Genomic DNA, 22,930 nt, shown 5'->3' with positions numbered 1-22,930 from the left:
CAATTATTGTCAATTATATGTACGATCGATGGAAAGCGTGACTGTATATGAGACACAATTATTAGAATCAAATGAATAATTGTCGATCACGAATACGGTTGCTTCTAACAATATAAATAGGACTGGGAGCTGGCATCTTTGACATCATCAAAAACACGTTAATTTCACGGTTTAAGCCCAAAATTTTTGGTTGAACCAAAAATATCTTGTAAAGAATACATTTTGTTGTTCTTTATCAAAAGCTAGCACAAGGATCAAATAACATCTTAATATACCTGTATTCTTTAAATTTGTTCATGTACGAGATTGTCTGGTCGGACAAGTACCTAATAAATCTAATTAGCTCGACCACTTCATTAATATCATACCCTTGTTTTATGCATGCTTATATGATAGAAGGAATTTCATGATCTTCACGCGCAAATGATTTTTTTTTTTTTTTTTGAAAAAGAGCCGGTGTACGTGCTGCTCTCAAGGCTTAATTAATGAAACAGCACAATGTTTTTCTTAATTGAATTTAGTGATTTGTTTAAGCATTGTCATGTGATTAATTTGGTAAATCTACCTAATCCAAACTCTAATAATTGGGAGATGATTCAGAGCACCGACGTGCACTTGCACCAACATGAATGGATGGTTAGATTGTATTAAATAAACATTTTGTCTTTTAAAAATAAGGTTGATAATTTGCACCGTCGGTGCATTGAATAATTTCTGTTATTTAGAAGCTTTTCATTTCTTATAAACACAGTATATATATATATACTTGCACACGAAATATGCTATATTTAAACACAGTTGTCGGCAAAAGCACCCACAATTCTTTCTCTTATTGTGATTTGTCGATCATGGCATGGTATCCAAGTTGAGAGAGATAAATTGAACAAGTATGGACGCCCCCTATGGCCCCATATTATAAGTTTTGTTTCAAATTCAGAGGAAGATACTCAAAATTAAGAACAATTTTTAGGTTCACTCTTAGGGTGAACGAGCATATTCACTCCCATTGTCGATTAACATATTCTTACTTAATAAATTTATAATCCAAATGTCCATATCTTAAATAAGCCTTTAAAGGTCCTTTTTGTAAAAAATCAATCGAATCAGAAATCGTTTAATTATCTAATTGAATCAAACAAATAGATGGTTCTAACTTCTAACAACACTTACTATTATTATGATGAACCGTCCATATATTTCATAGAAATGAATAACTAAAAGGTCTTCAATTTGATTGATTTTTTACAGAGCTAATCTTTGTATTACGTTATACAACATGAATTGTCGGATTATAAAATTATAAAGTTATTATGCCTTAATCGCAAGAGATGATGAATATGCACATTCACCTAAGAGTCACACCTAAGACTTGTCCCAAAATTAAAGACTATGGTATAATATAATTGCTTCTTTCTGTAGCTGTATTTATTAAACCCTAAATAGGAGCAAATATGGCATGGACAAGTAAATGATGAGGGTGAGAGCCAACCATATGAATCATAAATGAAGCTTTTGCAGGGCTTCAGAGAAATCAGGGTACGTTTGTTTGGAAAAGGAGATAGCAGGCATCTAACAAACGCTAGAGTTTTCAATGAAACAATAAAGAGGTATGGTATGATTCAAGCCCAACAATATTTACGTAGATTATACTCCTGGACAAGTCACCAGTATTAATGTCTCTCATTCCACACCACATCTTCCTAGACCCTAGTTTCGTTTTCAATTAGAGGAGAAAAAATAGTGATAATACGCGAAAAATGATATGATGCGACATATAGGGGTGTAAATGAGCCGAGTCGGAGTGAATACCGGGGTGATCATGTTCGGCTCATTTGTTTTGGGTGCGGCTATTGTCACCCTACTGACTACTTTGTTCACCCTACATGCTTTTCCTCACCCTACATAAAATTTTTAAATTTCAAGTTTACTTTGTTCACCTATTTGCAGTACCCAAAATACCCTTGCAGCCATTGTCACCCTACTAACTACGTACTTTGTTTACCCTATATTCTCTTCTCACCCAACATATATTTTTTAATTTCAAATTTACTGTAATATTCTCAATAAATTTTAAACGTATTCTGAATACTTTTAGTCTGAATGCAACTCTCAGTTCATTTATTCTGAAATTCTATCATTATATTGCTCATCAATCATCAATGATTCTTTATAAATTTATATGTAATTATCACTTTTGTTGTTTCAAGGAATGGTTGTTTTATGGTTTACAACAATAATATCCAAGCATGGCCAGTCCATTGTGATTTGCTATTCGGAAAAAAAATGTGTTTCACTAAAGCCAGCACAACCTCATTTGCTCTCATGCCATCAGATCCAGTGGTATCAAACCTTGTTCGATGGCTTTTGGTGCAAACTAATTGGAAAATCCTGAAAACCCGAAAAATGCAATCATGCATCATGCATAGCTTCTTCAATTGTAATATATTTTACTTAAAATCTCAGATTCTCTTCTAATTGAAAAGGAATGTAATAAAAAAAATTCAAGATTTGAGATTAGAAAAATTATATTTTTATTTATACTATAAATTTTCATGAGTCGAGCTTTAATAAATTCGAGCTACTCATGAGCTAGACGAGCCGAATATATCCTTGTTCAAGCTCAGCTCGTTTTTTTGTCGAGCCTAATATTGAGCTCATACTCGGCTCATTTATCTTACGAACACGAGCCGAACTAGCTAAAATCGAGCCGAAAACGAGTCGAACACGAGCTGTATCGAGCCTATTTACAGCCTTAGCGACATATTATCTGTTACATCATTCAATTTAAAATTTAGAATTGAAAGAAAGTGATTAAGCTAATTTAGAATTTGAAATTGCAACTTTGCACCCAAAATATCCCAGTCGTTGATGTTGTGAAACATATATATATAGGATTTTTCTTAGGTAAGGATATCCTTACCTAAGCTTATGGAACGGATTTCCAGTTTTTAGCCACTTTTCGATCACATATTCACTCTTAACCGTTCAGATTTTAAATCCTAATCTATAGATCATCTCTGCAAAATTTCAGTCAAATTGATGATTGTTAAGGCATCCAAAACTGCAATTTACACGAACGAACCGAATCTGTTGAACCGGAACCGTTCGTGTACATTGTTGTAAATTACAGTTTTGAATGTCTTAACGATCATCAATTTGGCTGAAATTTTGCAGAGATAATCTATACATTAAGACCTAAAAACTGAACGGTTAAGATATGAATATGTGATCGAAAAGTAGCCAAAAACTGAAAATCCGTACCTAAGCTTAGGTAAGGATGTCCTTAGCCAAGAAGGACTGTGTATATATATATATATAGGATTTTTCTCAGGTGCGGATGTCCGTACCGAATTTCGGTATGGATTTCAGGTTTTCACTCACTTTCCGATCACATATTTTAATCTTTACCATTCAGTTTTTAGGTCATAATGTATAGATTATCTCTGTAAAATTTCAGCCAATTTGGTGATCGTTAAGGCATCCAAAACTGCAATTTACACGAACGAACCGAATCTGTCGAACCGGAACCGTTCGTGTATATTGTTGTAATTTGCAGTTTTGGATGCCTTAACGATCACTAAATTGGCTGAAATTTTGCAGAGGTGATCTATACATTAGGACCTAAAAACTGAACGGTTAAGATGTGATCGGAAAGTGGGGGAAAACGGGAAATCCGTACCGTCCGCACCGTAGCCGGACCGATATATATATATATATATATATATGTATGTATATTGTTCGTGGCAAATGATGCAAGTCAGTGAGCACATTGATGCATATTACGCATTTGCAAGTCAGTGAGCACATTGCGTTTTCTCTTTGAATAATTAATAAGAATGTGGTAAAACTAAATTCGGTGAATCATGCCTTTAATCGTGTAGGATTTACCTTTAGGTAAAGTAGTGTAGGCAAACTAATTACCACATATAATGTAGGTGATTAAACTTGCTAATTACTTCAGATAAAACTATTACCTAATTATAAACCCTTAAAGGTAAGGAATTGATAACTTTTATTTCTAGTTTGATTAATATTCGATCAATACTAGATACAAGGTTGGCCAAATGTATGTTTCCATTGTTTTCACAGTGTAGTTACGTTTCATGCATTAATGCAATTCATTTGAATTTTTTTTTTTTTTTGAAAGGCTTCATTTGAATTTATTTGTTCCTAATTCAAAGTTGCATCTCATTTTTACCACAAAGCATCGATACATATAGTAAAAAGATAAATCAGAATCTGGTAAATCTTCCTTTTGTTTAATAAGAATATGGTTATTCTCACCTTTAATAATTAATAGTGTAGAAGCCTTTAAGACTTTCCAAATGGTGCCTCTACTAAAAGTAACCTACTCCCAATCTTGCTGCTCATGTTAAGAAAGCTATATATAGAGACTAAGATTAATCCCTTCCTTGCTAAAAGTGCACACTACTACTACACACAACCGAAAGATGCCGGAAGCGGTGGTGATAATAGTCGGGGCCGGCCCGTCCGGCCTCGCCGTGGCTGGCTGTCTCAGCCGGCTCGAAATCCCATACCTACTTCTTGAAAGAGAGGACTGTTTTGCTTCTCTTTGGAAGAAGTACTCCTACGACCGTCTCCACCTTCACCTTCAGAAGCAATTCTGTGAGCTCCCCCACATGTCATTCCCGTCCTCTTGTCCCACGTATCTACCCAAAAAACAGTACATTCAGTACTTGGATGACTACGTTGCACATTTCAAGATCAGTCCCATGTACCAGAGAAATGTCGAGTGTGCAAGTTATGATCAGGATTCTGAGAGATGGGTTGTGAAGACGATGAACAAGGAGGAGGGCTGTGGTGGTGAGGAGGAGGAGTTTTTGGGAAGGTTTTTGGTGGTGGCTACTGGTGAAACAACAAATCCATATGTGCCAGAGATTGAAGGGTTGAGTAGTTTTGATGGGGAGGTTCTTCACTCGACCCGATTCAAATCCGGGGTTGAGTTCAAGAACAAGAATGTTTTGGTTGTCGGCTCTGGGAATTCCGGCATGGAAATTGCTTTGGATCTGGCAAACCATGGTGCAAAGACGACTTCAATCATTGTTCGAAGCCCGGTAAATAGTCAAAATCTGACTTGCCTTCATTTACCATGTATGATATTTTGTGGTTAAATATACGATTTAGCTTTACATTATATGAAATGATCGATGTGATATGCAGGTTCATTTTTTGTCACGGAGGATGGTTTACTTGGCCTTGGTTTTGTTGAGATATCTTTCATTAAGCAAAGTGGATTCTTTGATGGTTTTGCTTAGCAAGCTGGTTTATGGAGACCTGACCAAGTATGGGATAGCCAGGCCAAAAGAGGGCCCTTTCTTTATGAAGATCAAGTACGGCAAGTATCCGGCCATTGATGTCGGCACCTGTAGTAAGATCAAGTCCGGCGAGATTCAGGTAAACAAAACAAGATCCTCTGCTCCATATATACGCATTTTTCGGTTTTATTGTCGATAACAAGATAATTAAATAGAACTTGCAATGCTTTTTTATCCATGCAGATTTTACCCGCAGAAATAGGCAGCATCAGAGGAAACGATGTGGAACTCAAAAATGGGAAGTCATACCAGTTTGAGTCCATCGTTTTCTGCACCGGATTCAAGAGATCAACAAGTTTGTGGCTCAAGGTGATTATACTAATCAATTACAATAAACAAAGTGTAGTTGTTTTTTGGCCTCAATTCATATGGATTTATTTATTTTGACTAGGGGGATGATTATCTTTTGAAAGAAGATGGGATTCCAAGACCAAGTTTTCCAAACCATTGGAAAGGACAGAAGGGTTTGTATTGTGTGGGACTATCAAGAAGAGGACTATACGGATCTAGGGAGGATGCTCAAAACATAGCCAATGATATCAAGTCGTCTCTGTAATTTTCAAAAGCAAGACAAAGTCAAGGTCAAAGTCATAGCTACCTTCAATATATTTCTCTTCTTTTTCTAATGTTCTGTGGGGGTATGTATAAAAAATAAGATGAATGTTAATTTCTACAAAATCAAAGAATGAATAGCTTATAACTATTTTGTTACAGTAGCAATTACAACAAGGATCTCCAGGCTGACTGGAGCAACTTATGGATACAAAATTACAATTTATGCTACCTCAAGAACAGATGGGAAAATTGTTACACTCGGCTCTAAGAAAGCTCAACAATCAATAATAAGAATAATGCTAATAATAGAAGAGAATAATATAGGCCTCAAACTTATAACTATCTTCCCACTGATGGCTTCACTTGCATTGGGAAAAATCTGGTTTACCAAGGAGATATTAAGCCCAAATAAGTCCATCAAAGCCAATTTCCAGATTTGAAACCGGACTGTCACCCAAATCCTCCTGGTCAGCTTGGCCGTCCACAACTGAATCTATGTAGGGCTCCAACAGATCGGAAGATCTTTCAGCTGGAATCCCGTAATCTTTGAGAATGCTGGTTGAAGAAGCTAGTGCAGCTTCTCTTTCTAGAACTGTTATGTAGTTGTCTTCAAATTCAAAGACCAAGTACTTGTGCTTGCATGCTGATTAAAAGCAAAGCCCCAACCATTAGAATCAGAGTGGGATAAATTGAACAGTAGATACTTAAAAAAGGGTGTTGCTACTTACAATCTACAAGGTGCGCTAAATGACGAATATTCTTTATTGGAGTTCCATTTAACTTCAAAACCTGAAATTAGATTTTTGTTAGGGTGAACGCATTGGTTGGCTGATTTGTACATGGTAACAGAAAACTTGCCTGTTGATTGCTCATATCTTCATACCCTATATTTACTTCATTTGCTAAGACCTATCAATGAGAAAGACTCAAAGGATGAGAAAATATAAACTCAACTGAAGAAAATTGCATCAAAGAGAAAAATGTATAGATAGAGTAACGTAAAGGAATACTTCTCCTAAAATCTTATCAAAAAATGAAAAGAGAAGGGAAATAAATTCTCCTAGACAGGGGAGGCCCAGATGGGACAATAACAAGGACATTAGACATTAGCTTTGATCAACTCTAAAGCAAAACCCCAACATTAGTTCAAAAATTCTATGCAGCTAACCTGTGATAGGATTACAATCTGTTCTCCTTTGAATCTAGCCAAAGAGTAGCGTGCCTTTGCCAAAAGTTTCAACTGACCAGAAAAGAAACCAAAAGTAATCAATTTTGAAACCATAAACATGCATCTGGTGAGAGAAATTAAAAAGTTAAACAGAGATTTTGTCATCAAGAGTGTTCTCCGCAGGTCGTAACTTACTCCTATAGAGTCGTCACACTCCTCACTGCCAAAAGAACATAAGAAATGGTTAGTTTGAAATCATCACAAGAAATTCTTTACAGCAAAAGAAATAAATAAATAAAAATAGCATGTTTCTGAGTTTCAAAGACGCGTGTGACATACTCTATTAATGGTTCTGAGAGTGGGGTAAACACCAAACCAGCAATAATTAAGTAAGAGGGCTGCCCTCCATCAATATGATAAGGAACCTTGGTGGGGAAAAAGAAATCAAAATAATTAGCATGAAGATAGTAAATAAGACTGTGGGACTGACATTATATAACTTTATGGGAAAAGGAGCCAAATTTCTATTAACTTACCAAATGCACTCGTGGGTTCAACTCTGCTTTGACTTTCATGAATTCTCCGGCTCTAATAATACCAAGATCTGCAACATCACCTGCAAATCTGTATAGAATATAGCTTATAATTGTGCCTATAAACAAACAAACTAGAACATGGATGCATACTCTACAGTAAGGAATCAAGATGAAGAACATGACTTGTAAGAGATGGGATAAGGCAAATGTGGAAGAACATGACTTCCCGATAAATGTAAATAACTTGCAACAAGCAATCTAAAGAAAACATCAGAGGCTAATGATTCCTAGCAATTGGGATCAAAGTAGTGACAAAGTCGAAGAAACATTTAGGGAAGGCGGGGCATGTTTTGGTTTGTATGGGTAGAAAGAAACAGGGGGGTTGAAGCATTATGTTGCCATCACATGTTGGGAGTTGGCTTTCTGAGTGGTCTAATCAGACCCTCTTGCTTCTTTTCTACTGTTGGACTTCATTTTTACTTTATATTTATATTCTTTAGTTTATACAGTTTGCATACATGGATCCGCCATTAGGCCTATTTAGTTCTCTTTCATTTATATAAAATATAAGGTAGAGCCACGCTCCACTGGAGGCAGTACAATGCCAAAGCATTTTTTTTGGTCTGGCATAACTGTAGGAGTTAGGAGCTAAACAACAGACCAAATATCATTACTGAAACAAACAGAAAGCATATGAAAACAAAATGCAGTTTTAAACATAAATTCTTTTCATAGAACCAGGCCCTTACTTCTGGCTAATAAGGTAGCGGAATGCAATGCGCTCGTTTGATCGAAATGGTACTGTTCCTTCACACCCTACATGCACATCATCGAAGCTTACAATCACGTCACCCTGGAAAAGCACAGGTTCCATTAGAGTTCTTAACAAATTTTCAAAAGTAAATACGTGTCAAATTCCAAGAGTGTTCTAGTGAAAACGTGAGGACAGATAGTAGTAGTCAATTTGTAAAGCATACCAAAATTGACTATGGAGAGAACATTTGCAAATTAACTCTTCATTTATGATAAGCTTTTGCCTCTCCAAAATTAGTTCAGGAGCCTTTCCTTACAACACATGCTATTGCTGTCAATCTATTTCCAATTCTATTAGTTCCCACTTCACATTTTTGCTCTCCTATTTTCATTTTCATCACATAATATACTAACAACAAATGATTTCATAAGCTGATTGACTGAGAAGCACTGAAAAGTTGCTTAAAAGTTTCTGTTCATGGCTGTTTAACAAGTATGCAACTCAAGTAAAGAAACTGCTCAAGATTCAAACAGCCAAAATACCTCCTTTAGTACATTATGTGCATCACAAGTGGGTTCTACTCTTCGCACCAGTACACCCTGCGCAAGCCAGATGAGATGGGGCAAATGCCTAAGAAAATTAACTAATTAACAGATCACAAGCCAGATGAGATGGGGTAAATGCCTAAGAAAATTAACTAATTAACAGATATGAAGTTATCATTCTACAAAACCTAAACATGGCCCGAGTATTATATTCTTAAATAGTAAATTACTACATGCTTTGCATGGTCCTCATGAACCTTTAATCAAAGTCTTTAATATTTGTTGTTCACAAAATTATTTAAAAACATTTTCACTGCCTCTTCATATTCAGCTGCAGTTACTCTGCTTATCAAAGACAAAAGTGAAAAGTTCAAGTAGATGACAATTTTATATGTATAACAAATGTCTATTATTACACTAGCTGATCCAAGAAACACTTAAATAAACAAAGAGACATACCTCAATAGACTCTACTTTTAAGCATGCTCGTAATGCAGGATTCTCCAGCTTTTGCAACATAACACCAAGGCAAGGGAAACCTGGACATCAAAGTGTGACAAATGATTGGGTTAAGTCCGCATGAGTTGGCAAGATCTAGATAAGTGTTAGGTTGTAATCACAATAATCACATTGCGGTGCAACTAATTAAATTAGATAAAGCGATAACACTGTATGCCACCAAAGAAGGCAGCATGTATTATACATTCCTGACAGAGTGAAAATGTATCCACAATCAATTTTTACTCTAGTATATTAACACCTTGTTTAGGTCTGTAGCTTGTGACATATCTCTAACCTTAAACAAACTAGATCATGGTTTGAGAATAAAGAGAACCCATTATATTCAGGCCAAACAATAGTTCTGCTTTCTTGATGCTTGATGCACCGAGCATAGATGAGCAGAGGAAGATGTTGTCAAAACCAATGCACAGACACAGCATAAATTCAACAGAATACAAAGTCCATGCACCGAATAATTTTGCTTCACACAGATGAAAGTTAAGAACAGTCCTCACCTGTGTACTTCCCGTTCCTCTCATAATCATTCAAAAAGTGAGAGACAACTGTAGTAGGAATCACATATCCAATATTCTCGGCCTCTTCAGATCTGTAGACCTAAAAGAAGTGTGTTAAAAAGAAGAGATAATTTTTGACACAGAATTTTCTTGTATAGCCAAAAAAGTAAGACCAAGTGGATAAACAAACTTTAACAGCAAGCCAGCAAATTTACCTGAAATGCCACACCAATGCACTCTCCTTGGTCATTGAATGCAGGACCACCACTATTACCTACAATCCAGAAAATTGACACAAAAGTCTATGAGAAAGATACAAATAGTCTGTAAAATAAGGATCTTAATCTTCAGGCAGCCAAGTGACTTCCCAAAGAACAGAGAGTTCAATTGTAAATTTGAGTTATACACTGACCAGGATTTATTGCTGCATCAATCTGAATGCCCAACAAATCAGATGACCCATGAGCATATGACGTAACCTGAAGATATAAACTGTAAGAAACTTGGTGCCTTATATATCTGTAAGTCTGTAACACAGCTTTGAGAGATGGCATAATTAACATCAAACTGATTATCAGACCTAAAGTACCATCAGCAAGCAAAATATCATACAAGTTCACTCAGGTAGGGAAAACCAAACCTCTATACGCGATACAACCCCCTTCGTTACTGAAATGGTATCTCCTCCAAGGGGATATCCTACAACAGTCACTGCTTCCTGATAATTGTAAAAGCCCGATGAACAGAACTTTAGAGGTTCATCCAAGTGATGGTAGAGCAAGAATGTAGAAAATATGACACTTAAATCTAAACCTTCAAACAAAACACTCAACTTCTGCAGTTTCTGAATAGCCGAGCTACACTAGCTTGGTACAAGTGGTAATAAAATGGATGACATCAGTAATCAGTTAGATTGTGTAATACTAGATCTGAGATTTAATTCAGGTGGATGGTCAGTTCACGCTAATATCAACAACTGGAGATAAAATGGTCACACATGCATTCTAAAATTGTTAATTATGAGACAGAAGTTAGTTTCTTTTGACACAATTTTAGCAGTCACAGTCGCTACCTCCATAATAAGTCTAATTTTGTTTTGTTAAAGGTACCTGACAATAAATTCTTGTCAACCAAGGTATCAGGTATATATATATAAAAACTTCCAAAGTTCATGTATTCATATTAGTTAGTTCATGGGCTATTGCAAAATGAACTAACCAAATTGTCACAAGCACTGAATAATACCATACAAGACCATTACAAAGGGAAAGGGGTCTAAACCTGAAGATGTGGCAAGCTTCCGAAATGGAGTGGCTCTGCTCCTTTCCAAAATTCCTCACTTTCTACTGTAAGTAAGGCTATATCACAATCAACACCTCTGGCCAAAACCTGCAAGTTAAGTCACTAACAGTAAAGCTACATCACAATCCCCTCTACTGATAATAGGCTGTGGCATCTTAATTATCTCCAAGATATTGAGAAACACAATGTTAATTTTATGAGGATCAAATACCTTAGCCACGTATTTGGTATCATCTCCCCTTCTCTTCACTTTAACCTGCAATAATTAAGAAAAGGAATGATCATAAGTTGAAAACAATGATAAATGAGTGCATTTTGCACTCTTGTACAGAATATGAATAGTCGTTGTATCCTTCAGTTTTCTTGATACATCACTTTCCCTGCAGGTCATATTTTCTACACACTAGATAGATGATATGATTGGAATTTTTGATTATGAGAACCTAAACCCTTAATAAGTATCACATAAGATGCAAATTTTAGCAAATGTGTATGTCATCTAAAGGCAAAGTTGATATACATGCAACTAGAAGGTTAAGCTCTTCAGTAACCAGAACAATTTTCACCATTTCACATTTCTAAGGGTAATTTAATGAGATCTTGTACCTATTTTACTAACTATACACAATTTCAGACAATTAAGTACCTGAGTATAATGTTCAACACAATGGGCATTTGTCAAGAGTTTACCATCACCAATCATAAAAGCACTGCATCAAAAGATTCAGATGATAAGTTATTAAAAACACACACATGATAGGGACATGGAAGACAGGAGAAGAGTTTGAAACTTGCCTGCCTGTACTTGTGAATTGTCTTTGCTTTTGCCAAGGAAGGGAATAGTCAGGAGCGGTATGGGTGCAGTACACCTAAAGATGCATTGAAACAATCATTAGCTACGAACCAAGTGCAAAATAGATACTGCAAATTTTGAGATTGACGTGATGATACAACTAACATTTTTTTAACCGAATCAGCATCTAAGTGAAACAGACATGCACCAGCAAACTCCAATATGAATATAAACCACACCAAACACCAATTTACCAAGAAGGTACAAAGTTAGAGAAAGATACAATGTCTGGCTTCAACACTGGGCAAGATGTTACAAAATTATATAACCAAACCTGAAACAAGGATAACAGCATTTACCTTAACGACGGCATTGAGAAAATCAGCATCCTGAAGATTTCTCGCTTCAACCTGAATCAAACTCAACCACCTCATCAACACAAATAACTCAAAAATCAAAAGGTTAAACAGTGAACATTTCTTTTAAACCGGTCCGTCAATAGCGAAAGACAGTCAATAACACAAACTGAATCCTGAAAAGGAATCTAGCATAGAGAAAACCATACCTGCTTCTCCTTTCGATCAACTACAGACTCTTTCTTCTCTTTTCTCTGCGTTCCGAATGGCTTATAAGCCGCAGGCTGGGCCGGCCCCTTCTTCCCTCTACCACTCCCAATGTCACCATTTCCAATAAGCTTCTTAGCAACACCTTCTTTCTGCATTTCCGAAGCCAATACTCTCGTAAATCACCCAATCCTAAAACAATTCACACTGACACAGAAATTAGGGTTTATATTTTTTTACCTCCGACCGTGATTTATCCCCTTTCCGTGAATTCGAAGCTCCGCTACTGCGGCAAACCGGTTTAAGAGTGTGGCAGCTACTACTTGACCACAGCGACGCGGAGAAGCAAGGTTGGGCGGCGGAACGGAATTTAACGGTGGAGGTGACAACGGAGAAGTAGCAGTTAACGACCGCAACGGCCATTTGGAAATTGAGAGCTCAGTAGTCAGTAGCTTAGTGCTTAAAGAAAGAAGGAAAAGGGGTCTGGTCCTGCGTTTCCTTATCCGTAAATAATCGAACGTCTCCTATGGGTTTTCTCTGGGATGTTTGGCGCCTATGGGTTTGTACTTCGAATGGGCTAGAAAGGGTGTGGGTTGGTATTGGGCTTTTTTCGAATTCGAGGGGTTAACACGTGTCGGCTTCTGAACTGTCTGGTTTGGTGGGTGGGACCGCAGCAGGAACTTGAACACGCGTTTATGTTGCCGGGTAAAGGAGCCAACGAAATTAATAGCTCGAGGATGCTTAGGAAGACACGTCGTTGTCACTGTCTTAATTGCTCCTGCCTCCTGACTGTGTCAAGTTTAGAATGATCTCGATCCAAGAAATTAGAAAACGAAAGCCCCTAGTTACCAAATATATCAAAATTAAAAGTGAAAAGAGCCGAAAGAGGGAGTTCATTCCTCTAAAATCTAAATACAGCGCTCATGAAGGACAAACATGTCTGAAGGAGATTGAATCAAATCTTCTAGCCATGTCCGATCCTTAATAATGGATTGTGTAATGGTTGCATTGGCTCGTACTTACCCTTGAAAAGTATAATAGGATCATCACCCTCTATGCTTTTAAAATTGATCCTCTTAGTTATATATATATATATATATATTGAAGTAAATACTAACATATTAATCAAAGTAAGCTGTGAAGCTCAGGTTAAAGATTGATTCACCATCCAACTTTTATCATAAGGTTCTTGGAAGTGACATGCATATCGTGGTGGCGTATGTACATTCTATAGTTTTGTTCGGGTTTCGTGTTTAGGTTTTTGGTTAGTTCAAATTTCTACTCCATTGATCGAATTAAGGTCTTGGGATATTTTATGGTGTTATTTTCAAGGATTATCTATTGTAAGCTTAGAGTTTTCTCGTTATTAACATGCTGGTGAGTCGCTAATGTAAAAGAAATGGTGAAGTTCATCTTAATGTTGGGTACGTGAATGTATCGCAACTCTTAGAATCAGTGGTTTTATCACTAGCCCATAGATATCACTAGCCCATAGATTGTGGTTAGAGTACCGTTGGTTTCATAATAAGAAATTTCATATTCTATTTTACTTATTCTTTAAGTTTTAATCATTTAAAGAATAATTTTTTTGTTCTTAAAAAAAAAAAAAACATTATTAAAAAAAATAAAATAATAATAACAAAACTTACTAGAAATGACCCAACAAGAATAGAGTAGAATACTAAGAACTAAAAACCAGCGGATCCAAATTTATTATTGATGTTCCCCCCGCCAAGTACTCTAACATCGGTGTTTCAGTCCAAATGATTTGTTACCAGCTAAAACAAACCAACATACAACACATCGAAGCAACCCTGTCCCAAATTACCCAAGCTCCCTGCTCCCTTAACCCCTCCTCATGCACACATAAATCCAAACCCCGCCATGATTCCCTACGCCGCAGCTCCTCCTCCACCCCCGCGGGCCCCACCCCAACCAACGGTCCCGATAGCCACACGACAAATCCGCAGGCATCGGAGTTATCGTCGCAAAAAGTAGCGAAAACATCGCCACCAGGCGCCAGTACGTACGACCCCTGCCGCTACGTACCGGTACCACCCACCACTATATCACCCCCTTAGCCCGCACCACCCTTTCTCTCCCTCCCTCTCTCTCTCTCTCTCATTTGGAGCGTTACAACAACATTGCTCACGCAGCACGTACCCTTTCGGTTCATCTCTCTGGCGTGCCGAACGGAAACGGAGTCTAGAGAGAGGGAGGTTGGGTGTTAAAAAAGACGTACGGCTGCACCTGGTTCTCACCGCCCAAATTTGTCCTCATCATATCCTCCGTCATCTTACTATTCCATTTCCATCTTTCTGTTTTCTCCGGTCTTCTGTATTTTCCGATTATTATTACGTTCTGTAAAGAGAAACAGACATATGGCTGGTTCAGTCAGTGGGGAGCAACAGAGCGCCTACCCTGTTAACAACCGCCAAGGTAGCATCATTCATTCCCCACTTCTTTTTTAATTTCTTTCTTTCTCACTAGCTAGTTTTATTTAGTGTATCATTTTTCTGTGTCTTTACAGTTGAACCAGCTCTAGTAAACTCTGCTCTGAATAAATGGCTTATTTCGATAGGAAAAAATTTATTTTATATTGGGCTGGGGGGAGAAATTTGTAGCTGGGCTCTGTTTTTCAGTTCTATTTTTTGTTTTCTTTTTCATTTTTATTAGAGAAAATGAACTCAAAACCTTATTATCAATAATTTTTTAGTATAAAATTATTTTATTTCTGGGTAATGGAATTATACCACCTCTAAAGTCTGAACCTTTAATAGGCTTCAACTTGTGATTTTTTCTGGGCAGTGGGATGAGTTAATATTATCTGCAGAATCTTTGTGGTTTTTACTGTTGTTGTTTTTTGCTGAATTTATTTTGGTTTGTTTTATGAATCTGCTCTTGGTGTTTAGGTGATAGAGATGATTTGTACACCCAACTATGGCATACATGTGCCGGGTCTAATATCTATGTCCCACGCCCTGGAGACAAAGTTTTCTACTTCGCTCAAGGCCACATTGAACAGGTTCTGTTCTCCTCCCCTGACCTTTATTACTTGTTAATTATGGTTGCTTCACTCTCCCTTACTCTGTTTGAGAGCCCAGAAATTGAAATAATAGAGGATGTGCTAGACTTATTTCATTGTGTGATAAGAGTTCAATGTCAACATTGAATTTCAATCCTTTTGGTTTTTGTCCGAGGCCCCCATATGTAAGTATGTAACATATTTGCTTGTTGATCTGGAGCAGGTTGAGGCATATGCAGACCCAGACAGTAATGCGGCCATGCCAAAATACAATTTGCCTCCCAAGATTCTCTGCCATGTTGTTAATGTGCAGCTAAAGGTATATCGTTTTTCCGTGCTTGTATTTTACCAAAGACTAAAAACTGCATTCAATATGTGTTCTGATTGAAAAATTTAATGGCTCACAATTTGTGGGAGTTACTTTATTGTATTGGATGACTGATATGCAGGCCGAAGTTCACACAGATGAAGTCTTTGCTCAGATAACCTTGCTTCCTGTGACTGAGGTTGTTTTCTTGCCCCTTATTTGAACTCACATAATGTCATGCTTTCGAAACTTCCCCATCTAAATGAACTTTATCAACATAACTTTACTGCTTTGCCACCTTGCAGCAAGACCAGCTAAGTTTTGAGGATGAAAATGCTCCATCTTTGCCTCATAGAACCAGAACATGCTTTAGCAAGATACTCACTCCATCTGACACAAGCACCCATGGTGGATTCTCTGTTCCAAAGCGACATGCCGAGGAGTGCTTTCCACCTCTGGTTAGTATCCTTTCATGGCTTCCATCAAAATAAACACATTTTAGAATATGTATGACATGCATCTCATTAGGAACTTCTGTAACCAATGGCAAGGCCAGAATAGAAGAACTTTTAAGAATATAACCAATTAATTTGGATTATTCCCTCAAAAAAAAAAAAAAAAAAAATTGGATTATGGCTAAGTTTACACATCCCAGATTGGACAGAGGAGCTTCAATTATTCTAGTTTTGCTTTGATCTCTTGATAATGGAAGAAATGAAATTCACAAAACCAGCCAATGTACAAATCTACCATTTTTCTCGAGTATTACGTACAATGCTGGTTGCCTGGTCCTTTTGATTCAGAGTGTCACAGGCAATCTACTATTTTATTCTTCACCTTTTTCCAATCACATATATTTCATAAGATATCCATCAATGATGTGTATTTGAGTTCAGTATCTCCGATTAATTTGCATATAGATGTTCTTGCAGGAGATGTTTCATCAACCACCAGTACAGGAACTCACTACAAAGGACTTGCATGGAGTTGAATGGCACTTTCGTCATATATTCCGTGGTATCTTTACACTCAGACACTTGTAAACATCTAGCAGTGAAATTTATATAAGCATCATCACTAGGACTTAGAGAATCAGAAATCACATCTTAAGTTTAGATGTTTCAAAACATAAATTTGCTCATTGGTCCAACAATGCAATAATATGCATCACATCTGTGATTATTACATTAAATAGGACATATTTTAGGATATCCCAGAAAACCTGTTATCATGGAAGGCAATTGCTTTGGTCCTACTCATAAATGGTCACTAATGCTATGTTCTTTACATTTATGATTTTATTTCTCATCATCTTCTTAATCTTGGTGAACATTGCTAGTCCTTGTGCATGGTCATCCTGTAACCTTCTATGTTGAATTCTAAGCTGTATGTTCCTCAATAAATGTAGGTCAGCCAAAGAGGCACTTGCTTACTAGTGGTTGGAGTACATTTGTGACTGCCAAGAAACTTGTTCCTGGGGATGCATGTATCTTCGTCAGGTACCCTCTCTTGCTCTCTCTCCCTTCTCCATTTCTGATGGACATTCTCAGTTTTATTCCAGACGTTTCATTTTAAAAGGTATCTGTCTTCAGTTCTAGGTTTCTAACGATGGTAATATTGGTTTTGCAGAGGAGAAAATGGAGAGCTCCGTGTTGGCATACGCCGTGCGACCAAAACACAAGACAATGCAACAGCTTCCCTCATTTCTGGCAATAGCATGCAGCATGGCATCCTTGCGAGTGCCTTCCACGCCATTTGTACTGGAACCATGTTTACCGTGTATTATCGCCCTTGGTAAGCTACTTGAAACTCAGAGCTGTAGGGTTTAGGTTGAATGTCTAGCCGTATCTCTGGGTATACTTATATAGCTTTAGGTTCTAAGCATGAAACCTTTTTGTGCACATACAGGACCAGTCCTGTGCCATTCATAATTCCATATGATCAATACATGAAATCACCCAAAGATGAATATTCTGTTGGGATGAGATTCAGAATGTGGTTTGAAGCTGAAGAATGTGCAGAGAAGAGGTAATAAATCCATGACTTGTGAGTGCAAGAATGGATGGACAAAAGTGCAGGAGGCATTGTTCTTTTTCCTTTTCGTTCCAAGTGTTATAGTTAAATGAATTTTTTTATTGTTTGAACAGATGTGAAGGTACCATAATAGATATTAAAGATAAGGATCCTGTTAGGTGGCCCAGTTCTGAATGGGGGTGTCTGAAGGTACCAAATCCCTTTTTATGACCCTCAAATCTCCAAATGTGCAATTTCATAGTTGAGATCATTGTCTCTTTATGTAACTAATTATTTGACCAAGCATTATTCCCTTGTAGGTGCAATGGGATACCACATCAGCTACGCTCTTGCATTCTGAAAGGCTTTCTCCTTGGAACATTGAGCCTGCAGAATCCACCAAGACGAAGAGGACTTCTTTCCCTGTCCCACCTCATAAGAGACCACGTATACCTGATCTATCATTACCTGTGTTTTCTGGGTTGGCCAGGAATGGTGGGTAACTCTCGTATATCTCCTTGTGGAATCTTTCGTCAGATTTTGAGAAAAGAAGTGTCCCTTCATTCATCATTAGGTCCTAATATGATATCCAGTTCATTCATGTCAAAACTAATCAATTTCTCTCTCCCTTTTTCTTAATAGCCCCAATTCCATTAATAATGCCTCAAAGACGAGAAAAGGTCTTTCAAGGTCAAGAAATAAGCGAAACATATGCTAATGAACTAGGTGCACCAATGTATGATCCGCTACACCAAAGTCCTCGCAGTTCAATAGCATTTTCCAGTGAAAATATGCTGACTCCAGGCCACATTAACCAATGGTCATCACAGTTGACTACTTTTGGGGTCGTTGACAGTGTTCCATTTAGCAGAAGCATGTCGGTTCCAAATATCAACTCCTCTGGATTCCAGGAATTAAGCGCCTCTAAACAGAGGAGTGAGACTCAAGGGCCATTTGTTCCATCAAATACCCTCATGCTTTTTGGAGTCAATTTAGATAACAGTCACTCGGAGCTCCCTTCACCACAAGTTGCCAATTCTAGTGGACACTTAAGTCCTTGTTCTATTCCTCCAATTTCTCAGTCAAGTGTTTCTGAAACTGTCCAACTTTCAGAGACATCTAAGAGTATTTCTTGTGTTCTTTCTGAGACACAATGCAAGAAATGTTGTTCTGTCAGCAACAGGAGTTGCATAAAGGTAAATTTCATATAAAACTTCTTCTGGCTGTCTTTGCAAGAAAATTCAAAGATAAATTGCTGCTAATTGGATCACTTCTATTGCACTTACATTCTAAAATATTCACAATAGCTTTAGGTGATTCCAAGCTACTTACACTAGTCATAACATAGCAAAGGTCTCCAAGTAATTTTCTACAAACTTACAGAGATCTGTGTTTGGTGTGATTTTGTGCAAGTTGTTCATGACAAGCATGTTTATTTATTTCAAGTTGCATTGGCACTAGAAGGGATATGCACTAAAGTGTAAAGCGATTAGTATCCTCTTAATGAGGTGAAGCTAGTCTTGTTAAAATGTCAGCATTCTTTCAGGTGCTCAAGTATGGAGCAGCCCTTGGAAGATCAGTGGACCTCACACGCTTTGATGGGTATGGTGAGCTTATTTCTGAGCTTGACCAGATGTTCGATTTTGAAGGAAGGTTGATCGATGGAAGCAGTGGATGGCAGGTAACCTACATGGACGATGAAGGAGACATGATGCTGATAGGAGATTATCTGTGGCAGTAAAGAACTTGGAACTCAAACTGTGTCTAAAAGTTTTTAATTTCTGTTCCACTCTAGCATCTAATCTCTTATTGGTCTTTGCATATGCAGTGAATTCCTGTCAATGGTGCGAAAAATGTTCATCAGTCCAAAGGATCAAGAAATCGACAGTCAGAATCCAGGCTCTCCAAATGCAACATCCCTCTAAGTTTTTCTTCATCCGTTCATATCAGAGAGAAAGATGTGTGTATCAATAAACAGGCCTGCATCAAGGCCCATTTTCGTTTTGCATAATGTGTGTGTGTCAATGTCACCTGTACAAATTAAAGGTGCAGCTATCCATTGTATAGATCTGTGTCTTCTCTAGAGGATGCTTTTGTTTTTCAAGAAGGGAAAGCCTAGGATTGCTATCCTATAAATTCCAGATTAAAGTTGCAACCTTTTCTGGTAGAATAATTGGATGAACCCTTATGATTTTATGGTACACTCTGGCATAAATATGATTTGAGCCTCGGGTCCTGGTGGGCCCCCACAGAGCCTAATCCAAAAGGAACCAAACATTGCAGGTCTAAAACCATCAACAGGCTCTCACCTCACCTGTGAATTCCAGGCAAAGAAAACACTTGAGTTTATTTCCCGCCACCAAAAGCCATGAAATCCTTGTATGGAGCTCGAATAATTACAGCAATTCCAAAGCTCAATTCTGCCTCTACCAATAAAATTCCAGCAAAAACCAATCTTGCTGTGCCTGCACTCAATTTCTTGGTTCCATCGCAGCCAATTCTCACAAAGACTCTTGTTTTCAAGTCACAAACAGCTCCAAGATCTCAGTCTGCCTCAAACCCAGAAACCCATGAGCAAGAAATGGGTGAAGAAGAAGACCCAGATGACCAAGTTCAAGACTTGACCGTCCCAGAACATTACTTGGTCCCTTCCAAGGCCTTGGAGGTATATGACTTCCAATTTCCTCGGTACCCTTTTTGTACTTTACAAAATTGAAGTTGTTTCCAGTGTTTATTTGATTGTTTTGATATGATTCGATGTAGGAATCAGAGTGGTTGAGGGTGACTTTGCATAAGTGGTTGGATGATGAGTACTGCCCAGAACCAACCAACGTGGAAATCAGCAAGATTGCTGCTCAATCATACTACAAGGCTTTGCTAGAGAAACAGACTGATCTGGGTGAGATTTTGTTGAAGATGGCAATGGACTTGGAATCCATTTCTTATCAGGAAAGTTTTCATGGGGCATTCTCATCAGCCAATGCAGCTGTGAATATGATTGCCCAGAGGATAGAGCAGGCATAGTTGTCAAAACCCATTGAAGGTTTTTGCTTTTCGTTCACTCAATTTATCTTCTCTGGCATTTTTGTATGTACCAGTAAGCTTTGATAATTCAATGTTGCTTGAGGGTTTAGCTTGTTTCTTTATTCTCTGTGAATCTTCATAAAATAGGAGAAACTAGAAAGTGGTTTGAATTGGGAACTTTGATCTTTGCATTACAAGAATTGACATGGAGTGCTTAAAGCACCTGATCTGGTGCAGGGAAACTAAAAGTCTTGAAAGATGTAAAACCTCCATCTACAACCAAATTATGGCCACTAACATATTTAGCATCAGCTGAAGCTAGGTAAAGTGCAGCATTGGCAATGTCATTGGGTTCACAGTTTGCTCCTTCTAAGGCCCCAGAGCGATGTATAATTTCAATTAACTTCTCTTCATCAGCTCCTGGATAAATCTGACTCATTTCTTCGATTACAAATGGGGTTGGAATGGCAAATGGGGATATGCAATTGACCCGGATCCCATGCTGGCGTAGCTCTGCAGCCAGAGACTTGACAATGCCTATTACAGCAAACTTGGACAGAGAATAGGTGTGCTGTGCTAGTCCTCCCATTAGTCCTGTGACGCTGGCTGTGCAGAGAATTGAGCCAGTTTTGCGCGGGATCATCACACGTGAAGCGTGCTTAATTCCTGCCAGGACTCCTCGCACGTTGATGTTCATGACACGATCAAACACTGCCAGGTCAAGGTCCACAATGCTTGGAGGAGATTTACAAGCTACACCTGCATTGCTGTGCATAATATCAAGCTGGCTGTGCTTAGAGATGGTGAAATCTACAGCATTGGAAATGTCGGATTCTTTTGTGACATCACAGGCAATGAAGCTGGCATTAGGACCAAGCTCCTTTGCTGCATCTTGGCCAAGCTGGTGTTGGATATCTGCAAGAACAACCTTGGCACCATTGCTGATGAATTTTGATGCAGTTGCCTTTCCTATACCACTTGCTGCTCCTGTAATCAGTGCCACCTTTCCTTCAAGTCTGCTTTGACAAGCATTTGATAAAATGTAATTAAATCACGAAAAGACAATACGTACGATTTAGCTCATATCCAGTCAAATTGGCTTACCTTCCACTCTGGGATGAATACCCCATCTTGAAGCAGCTTGGAGAAACCAAAGCTCTTGTAAAGGTAACATGTTTTCTGTTCAAAACTTCAATTTACATCAGTTCTCAGTTTTGCTTTCATCAATTCAGTATAATCATAGTAATACAAAGCCAGCAATTTACTATTCACTCATCAAAAGTTTAATCGAAAGAGAATACCTCAACCACAGAGAGAAGAAACTAGTATAGCTATCAACTGTAGTATATGACTAAAAGGAGAAAATCAAAATGGTAGAGAAGCCAACCTTAATCCAACCCCGAACATACTTTCTTTAATTGTTGATGAAAGATGGATTTTGTTTTCTGGTTCTAGCTTCACCCCACTTTCTTCAGTTCTTGAGCTCTCACTATTCTTGGTCAATTTGTGTCTTTTCTGGTGCTTAATATTATGAGGTGAGAAGAAGGAATCAAAAAGGATTTAGAAATAGAGGACAGGATGTGGGTCCTTCTTTGCATATGACATTACACGCACAACATTGCTCATTGCTCTTGTTGGATATTATCACGTGTGACAGAACTGGTTTGTATAATACATTGCTTCTGTATTCAATTATGTCGACTATGGAACAGTGAATAGATTAAGATTGATGTGAACACAGAATAATAAACCACCTACAACTCTGCAAGTTCCATGTACTAGGTTTTTTAATTTTTTTATTATAGGTTTAGTCTCCAAGTCATTTTTTTTTATCACAACAGTAGCAATACATTCGCTTGCAAGCTGCTTTAATTTCTGCAGATTTGCAGGAATATCTGGAATGAGAACTTTGGAAGTTAATATAAATCCAGTCCTGTATAATGCTAATAAGGAAATTTGAGTTCCATTTGGCAAAGAACCAGTAATCAAGTTC

At 37.7% G+C, this 22,930-nt stretch overlaps 5 protein-coding genes across 6 annotated transcripts; 3 read left to right on the top strand and 2 right to left on the bottom strand.

The window, feature by feature from the left end:
- Window positions 1-4,374: 4,374 nt before the first annotated feature.
- Window positions 4,375-6,039, top strand: LOC133738450 (probable indole-3-pyruvate monooxygenase YUCCA10). The gene is made up of 4 exons (XM_062166001.1): window positions 4,375-5,075; window positions 5,182-5,415; window positions 5,520-5,645; window positions 5,728-6,039. The coding sequence occupies exons 1-4, from the start codon at window positions 4,452-4,454 to the stop codon at window positions 5,890-5,892; spliced, it is 1,149 nt and encodes a 382-aa protein (XP_062021985.1). The 5' UTR covers window positions 4,375-4,451; the 3' UTR covers window positions 5,893-6,039.
- Window positions 6,000-13,103, bottom strand: LOC133738449 (protease Do-like 2, chloroplastic). Its single transcript, XM_062166000.1, has 21 exons — window positions 12,809-13,103; window positions 12,571-12,720; window positions 12,365-12,415; window positions 12,008-12,081; window positions 11,859-11,922; window positions 11,424-11,468; window positions 11,192-11,299; window positions 10,551-10,628; window positions 10,323-10,389; window positions 10,126-10,184; window positions 9,911-10,010; window positions 9,354-9,433; window positions 8,892-8,948; window positions 8,345-8,448; window positions 7,596-7,683; window positions 7,399-7,484; window positions 7,255-7,279; window positions 7,060-7,131; window positions 6,750-6,800; window positions 6,620-6,680; window positions 6,000-6,534 (listed from the first exon to the last, which is right to left on the bottom strand). The coding sequence occupies exons 1-21, from the start codon at window positions 12,989-12,991 to the stop codon at window positions 6,290-6,292; spliced, it is 1,848 nt and encodes a 615-aa protein (XP_062021984.1). The 5' UTR covers window positions 12,992-13,103; the 3' UTR covers window positions 6,000-6,289.
- Window positions 13,104-14,404: 1,301 nt separating this feature from the next.
- LOC133738096 (auxin response factor 2-like) lies at window positions 14,405-20,070 on the top strand. Of its 2 annotated transcripts, none has more exons than XM_062165539.1 (14): window positions 14,405-15,007; window positions 15,481-15,593; window positions 15,817-15,912; window positions 16,043-16,099; window positions 16,206-16,358; window positions 16,821-16,917; window positions 17,309-17,399; window positions 17,530-17,694; window positions 17,809-17,928; window positions 18,048-18,123; window positions 18,234-18,408; window positions 18,556-19,109; window positions 19,460-19,650; window positions 19,742-20,070. In XM_062165539.1, exons 1-14 carry the CDS (start codon window positions 14,950-14,952, stop codon window positions 19,836-19,838), a joined length of 2,043 nt encoding a protein of 680 aa, XP_062021523.1. In that variant the 5' UTR covers window positions 14,405-14,949; the 3' UTR covers window positions 19,839-20,070. The 2 variants fall into 2 exon arrangements, with proteins under 2 accessions (XP_062021523.1, XP_062021524.1); XM_062165540.1 differs by having other exon boundaries at window positions 14,406-15,007; window positions 16,833-16,917.
- A 64-nt stretch (window positions 20,071-20,134) lies between these two features.
- On the top strand, window positions 20,135-21,059 carry LOC133738097 (uncharacterized). The gene is made up of 2 exons (XM_062165541.1): window positions 20,135-20,578; window positions 20,677-21,059. The coding sequence occupies exons 1-2, from the start codon at window positions 20,282-20,284 to the stop codon at window positions 20,935-20,937; spliced, it is 558 nt and encodes a 185-aa protein (XP_062021525.1). The 5' UTR covers window positions 20,135-20,281; the 3' UTR covers window positions 20,938-21,059.
- Window positions 21,060-21,088: 29 nt separating this feature from the next.
- On the bottom strand, window positions 21,089-22,488 carry LOC133738098 (secoisolariciresinol dehydrogenase). The gene is made up of 3 exons (XM_062165542.1): window positions 22,325-22,488; window positions 22,042-22,116; window positions 21,089-21,953 (listed from the first exon to the last, which is right to left on the bottom strand). The coding sequence occupies exons 1-3, from the start codon at window positions 22,342-22,344 to the stop codon at window positions 21,152-21,154; spliced, it is 897 nt and encodes a 298-aa protein (XP_062021526.1). The 5' UTR covers window positions 22,345-22,488; the 3' UTR covers window positions 21,089-21,151.
- Between the last annotated feature and the right edge of the window lie 442 nt (window positions 22,489-22,930).

Source organism: Rosa rugosa, chromosome 3 (assembly GCF_958449725.1).
Source record: "Rosa rugosa chromosome 3, drRosRugo1.1, whole genome shotgun sequence".
Classification (NCBI taxonomy): domain Eukaryota; kingdom Viridiplantae; phylum Streptophyta; class Magnoliopsida; order Rosales; family Rosaceae; genus Rosa; species Rosa rugosa.
The sequence above is the reverse complement of the archived record's forward strand: the minus strand, read 5'-3'. Positions and strand labels throughout refer to the sequence as shown.